The sequence below is a fragment of the Diaphorina citri genome, unplaced genomic scaffold (assembly GCF_000475195.1).
Source record: "Diaphorina citri unplaced genomic scaffold, Diaci psyllid genome assembly version 1.1 scaffold5647, whole genome shotgun sequence".
NCBI classification, from domain to species: Eukaryota; Metazoa; Arthropoda; class Insecta; order Hemiptera; family Psyllidae; genus Diaphorina; species Diaphorina citri.
The window spans coordinates 484-6,595 of record NW_007383023.1 but is presented as its reverse complement, the minus strand read 5'-3'; the positions used below and the strand labels follow the sequence as shown (position 1 = coordinate 6,595).

Genomic DNA, 6,112 nt, shown 5'->3' with positions numbered 1-6,112 from the left:
AAAAATAAAAAAAAAAAAAAATTTTTTAAAAAAAAAAAAAAAAAAAAAAAAAAAAAAAAAAAAAAAAAAAAAAAACGTAGGAATATATTAATTACTTTTTTCGAAACCTCTTTTTACATCGATTTATCCTGATTCAAAATGGCGGTGCTTCAAAGTCATGCCTCTTACGCTGCACTGATCCCGTACAAAGGATGGGTCAACCACTAGTATTTTATTATCATGTTAACGCGGTCTCTTCTTGATCCCTTGTGTGCCGCGTCCATTTTTGTTTAGGACTATGACTATTGCACTGTGCATTGATATACAGGGTGCGCCAGCGTTACCGGACGATTTTGTTTTGTTCACTACTTTGTTATAACTTCGGGTTTGATGGACTTTAACTTGTTATTTGGGTTTACATTGTTCCACTCGTTTTGCCAGGAAGATAGACACATTTTCTTGATGAAGGGAGACATGTCATCAGGTGTGATGACATTAAGGTCAGAGTTGTGATTCTCAGATTGAGCCGCCCTGTCAACTACTTCATTCCCTGTTATACCGCAATGCGATGGACACCAAAGGAAGCGTAGAATCACCTCAACCGATTTCAGTTGTAGCCACAGTTGGTATATGCGATTTACTAAAGGATTGTTGTTGGATTTTACATTCTTGATAGCACACAGGGAACTTTTAGAGTCGCTTACAATTAGATATTGAGGAGAAGGCGAAGGTAACTGAGTGATTTTTTCCACACACTGCACAATGGCGAGTAATTCAGCAGTATAGATCGATATAATAGGACTAAGTTTGATGGAACACACTTCATCACCTATACTATATGCGCAACTAGCAGAGTCGACAGTTTTTGAACCGTCAGTGAAACAGAGTGTATGGTCTTTGTACACGTTGTTGATGACATCCATGAACCCTTTTCGGAAAATCACCGCTGAAGTATCAGATTTGTTGGAGGCTGATAAGCTGATAAAGTACAGTCAACAGAAGGGAAAGGAACAGACCATGGTGTCAAACATCTTTAAAATATAAAAAAAAAGAAATTGATTGCACTAGCCAGAAAGAAATGAGAAGTTTTTTTCGTTTCCTGAAAAAAAAAAAAGTCTACATGGAGATGGCCGATTTTGAAACTACATGACTCATATGGAACAAGCGAGACGTAAGGTGACGGAACGTATCCGTGACGGAAACATGTGTTTGAACCTATACTTTCCAGACTTATTTCTTAGGAAAAAAAATCTCATCTTTATCGTTTACCAAGTGTTACCTATCCTAAAAGTTGCTCATTCAAAACACAGTGGTTACATATGTATGTGGGTTACATGAAAAACAGTATTCATAAAAAAAAAGTTTTCTTACTTACGTACATGTTTCACCATCTGTTGATGACATCTTCAGAACAACTTTTCCAATTTCTATTCTTGATGAGGAGAACCAAAATATATCTGCCTTCTTTGAAGTTCTGCAAAATATATCTGCCTTTTTGGTTCTCCTTATCAAGTTGACCCACAGAACTTATATATACAGCTGCACTCTGTGTATTTATGGTGATTTTAGCGATCAAAAATTGATCATATCTCAGGATCGGTTTAGATTTTCGCAAAATCCTTTCTTATTGCACACCTAGACCATAAAAGGAATATTCCTACCAAATTTCAGCTTTCTAGGTGTTGTGGTTCTCGAGATAGAGCGATCAGTGTGTGAACTATGAAATGTGAATGAGTGAATGGATCTTGTTCTTATAATATAAGATGACTGCTGAAACCCTCCAAGAGAATTTCCATTCTAATTTTTAGGTACTAGCTGACGGGACCGTGTTAGACCTGATGAACACTCTAAAAAAGGATAACACAGGATACCATTTGGCTCACATGTTTATTGGGGCTGAGGGCACTCTTGGATTTGTCACCAAAGTGGTTATTCAATGTCCGGTCAAACCAAATTCCACCCATATCACTTTCCTTGGTACGTAGAATAGAATAGAATAGAATATACCTTGTTTGTAGAATAGAATATATTACCCTGTTTATCCTGCCAGAATGTGACTGAAAAGTCCCTTTACTCCCGCAGTCTAAACAAGGTCTTATATATTTCATAGGAGAAACATGTGCTACATTTGTCCAAAACGGATACTACTTTGTCTCTGATGAGACAGATTAAGGGACTCCTTGATCCAAATCATATTATCAATCCTTATAAAGTGTTTTAGAAACAGACAAACGAACCAAAGGACCAACTAAAGCAGACAAACGGACCATTTAAGAAACATGTGCTGCATTTGTCAAAAACTGATTCTAGTTTGTCTCTGACGAGACAGATTAAGGGACTCCTTGATCCAAATCATATTATTAATCCTTACAAAGTGTTATAAAAACGGACAAACAAACCAACAGACCAACTAAAGCAGACAAACAGACAAACGGACCATTTAAGAAACATGTGCTACATTTGTCTAAAACTGATACTAGTTTGTCTGTAATTAAAGGTCTCCTTGATCCGAACCACATTATTAATCCTTATAAGTTGCCGTAGAAACAAACGGACAAACTGTTTGTCAGTTAAAGCAGACAAACTGACCAACGAATCATACATGAAGCATGTTCTGCATTTCCAATTGCCATAGCTTTTTTTTTTCAAGAGGTTTGATAGAGGGAACTGTAACTGCTAAGGTCTTATCGTCCCGAAATCGAAGAGAGGAACGACCTTTGCACTCTGAGAAAGTTACAGTGTGGGCTGCAGTATCAAAATCACGTGCAATTGGACCCTATTTTTTGAAGAAGATGGAAGAACAGTCACCGTGAATGCCGAACGCTACCAAAGAATGCTAAGGGAGTTTCTTGTTCCAGAACTTCGCCGCCGTGGTCTCAGTCGTTGCCAACTGTACTTCCAACAAGATGGAGCAACCTGTCACACATCAAACGAATCCATTGCTCAAGTTAAGAGGCTGTTTCCTGGAAAGGTTATATCCAAAAGAGGAGATTTCGATTGGCCACCCTGCTCACCGGATCTGAGTGCTTGTGACTTTTTTTTGGTGGGGGTACTTGAAAAATAAAGTGTATATCCATAAATCAAGAAACCTAGATGAATTAAAGAACGCTATTAGACAAGAAATCTATGATATACCCCGGGAAATGTTGGAAAGAGTGATGACCAATTTCAAAGAAAGGTCAGACATCTGTATTCAAAATGAAGGCCGTCATTTGTCTAGCGTTGTGTTCCACACCTAATGACCATCACTCATGGAATGTCTATAATACTAAATTGCTTGTTCTTATCTTTCAAATAATAAAAAAAAATACGAATTTATCATGAAAATTAAGCGTGCACCATTATTTTAAAAATCGTCAGGTAACGCTGGCGCACCCTGTACATCTATGCCTATTGGCCATCCGAGAATGAAAAAGTAAATTCAAAACTTCCGCCCCGGCTGGGATTCGAACCTATTTCTACATTTTCCACCAATCTCTCGATTTTCAAATTTTGATGGTCCAATAAAATGGTGCCCTCTAAGTAAAAATGGATCTCTCATATTTAACCCTTTCATCCCTCTCGACCCCTTCTAGGGGTGGACAGTTTCGACACCGTTCTCAAGATCGTTCAATTAGCCCGTTCAAGTCTGTGTGAAATTCTGTGAGATATCTTTTTTTTCACATTGCCATTTTCCCCAATTTCATTTTAGGTCTATCTATCTAACCACTTAAAAAAAAAGAAACTTACCTACTTAGTTCTCTCTATTTTTGTTTTAAAAAAAGAGCTTCTGTCTTTAACCCATTCATCAAATCCGCCCCGGGCGGGAATCGAACCCGCGGCCTAGCGCTTACAAGGCAGACGCACTACCAACTAAGCTAACTAGGCTGGCTTTTGTTTATTTGGTTGTATTATATTGTAAAATCCTAATAAAGAATTAGAATATAACAATAACAATTTCCGAATTTTGTTGGTCCAATGAAATCGTGCCGTGTAACAGAAAGTAAAAATGGATCCTTTCTTCTGTTGTTGTTTAGGAAGTTGTGTGGATCATGATGCAGAGAAGTTGAACACATTTCTTCAGGACGGTATTGAGAACAATATCATACTGGACGCTGTCATGTGCAGCGAGGAATCCAAGATACAGGTAAACAAACAAACAAACAAACAATAACAGGATTCACTTAAACAAATTCCTACAAGATGGTATTGACTGGATGCTGTCATGTGCAGTGAGGAATCCAAGATACAGGTAAACAAGTTCTCAAGATCGTTCAATTAGCCCGTACAAGTCTGGGGGAAATTCTGTCCTCGTGTGAGATGATGGATCATGCAGGGGTTAATTCAGTGAGCACCAAGTTCAACATCCAAATACCGGTTAAGCAGTGTCCGTTCTATATGCTCCTGGAAACGTCGGGTAAGTTTTGACCCACCTGGTCAGGTAAGGGTTAATGAAAACTGACCATTGAACCTTTGTTTTCTAACTAATAGACTAATCCCCGATGCACTCTGACGTGGAGCGACTGAGATATTGGCGAAAAAGAGAGAAGGGTTTGGTGTGACTTCATCCAAATACCGGTTAAGCAGTGTCCGTTCTATATGCTCCTGGAAACGTCGGGTAAGTTTTGACCCACCTGGTCAGGCAAGGGTTAATAAAAACTGACCATTGAACCTTTGTTTTCTAACTAATAGACAAAACCCCGATGCACTCTGACGCGGAGCGACTGAGATATTAGCGAATGATCCTGGTAGAAAGACCTTTAATTTGATATATAGGTCGACCAGGTTTGGATAAGTCCTTCTATGGGGACAAACTGACTGACAGACAGACAGACACCGAAGCGAATACAATAGGTAGTCCGTCCCTTATATTATTATACCTTTTTTATAGGGGAGACAGGAGTTTAAAGAAGGGGGTGTGATGTTTAACCAAATGGTGCAGACATGTCCGACGATTGAGCAGACTAGAAGATAGAACATGGACCATACATAGCATAGCTTGAGCAGCAGCATATTCACAACAAGTCATTGTGATTCCTTTGGGCTTGGTAAAGGGGGTAATAAGAGATATAAGTAGAAAATTCCTACAAGATGGTATTGACTGGATGCTGTCATGTGCAGTGAGGAATCCAAGATACAGGTAAACAAGTTCTTCTTTTTTTCTTCGCCTTTTCCCGTGTACAGACGGGGTCGGCGTTTTTCGTCAGCCTCTCAATCAGCCCTAACTAGGGTGATTGCTTTGGGCTGACATTTGGTTTTGGCTACAAATTTTACGAGTGGATGCCCTTCGCACTCAACCTTTGCTATGTCTTTAGCAAGGGAAATTCAGGCTGATATACCCCCTGTTTAAAGTCTCTTAGCTAGACAATGTATTTACTAAATAACAATAAAAAATAATTCTTACGTATTCTTGAGAGTTCATTGCAACGGTCAATACATTAATTAGACTTACTTTATCATGGACGTCTACCGCGGCTGTTCTACTATACCTAACCTCTTCTGGGCTTTCAAGATAGCAACGAGTGTCCATGATAAAGTAAGTCTAATTAAAAAATAATTCATTGTTCACAGAAAATCTGGCCGCTGCGAGAGCGCATTGTCGAATCTTGTCTCAAGGATGGCTACATTTACAACTACGATATTTCCCTATCCCTGAAAGATTTCTATTCTATTATTCCCATTATGAAAGAAAGACTGAAGGATCAGCCTGTGGTTACTGTTTGCGGCTATGGACATTTGGGTAAGTGGGTGTTTGTAGTCTAGAGCCTTTTTTTTTCTTCTTTTTTTAACCCTTTGAAGCACGCGAAGATTTTTTTGTATCTCTTTAAAAACTACCATTTTTTCAATTCGATTTTTCTTCAAGTTTCCACTGAAACCCATTGAATTTCTCCTGCGATATTTCCCTGTCCCTGAAAGATTTCTATTCTATTATTCCCATTATGAAAGAAAGACTGAAGGATCAGCCTGTGGTTACTGTTTGTGGCTATGGACATTTGGGTAAGTGGGTGTTTGTAGTCTAGAGTCACAACTACGATATTTCCCTGTCCCTGAAAGATTTCTATTCTATTATTCCCATTATGAAAGAAAGACTGAAGGATCAGCCTGTGGTTACCGTTTGTGGCTATGGACATTTGGGTAAGTGGGTGTTTGTAGT

At 38.7% G+C, this 6,112-nt stretch overlaps 1 protein-coding gene across 1 annotated transcript; it reads left to right on the top strand.

Annotated features, from left to right (window-relative positions):
• The first annotated feature begins 3,967 nt into the window (after positions 1-3,967).
• LOC103521647 (D-2-hydroxyglutarate--pyruvate transhydrogenase DLD2-like) lies at positions 3,968-5,721 on the top strand. Its single transcript, XM_026832229.1, has 2 exons — positions 3,968-4,105; positions 5,530-5,721. Exons 1-2 carry the CDS (start codon positions 3,968-3,970, stop codon positions 5,719-5,721), a joined length of 330 nt encoding a protein of 109 aa, XP_026688030.1.
• The last annotated feature ends 391 nt before the right edge of the window (positions 5,722-6,112 follow it).

Excerpts from the sequence above, each read along its gene's own strand:
- LOC103521647 (XM_026832229.1), top strand. The coding sequence starts at position 3,968 with ATGGATCCTTTCTTCTGTTGTTGTTTAGGAAGTTGTGTGGATCATGAT. Across the intron at positions 4,106-5,529 it reads GCGAGGAATCCAAGATACAG|AAAATCTGGCCGCTGCGAGA; the intron begins GTAAACAAACAA and ends CATTGTTCACAG.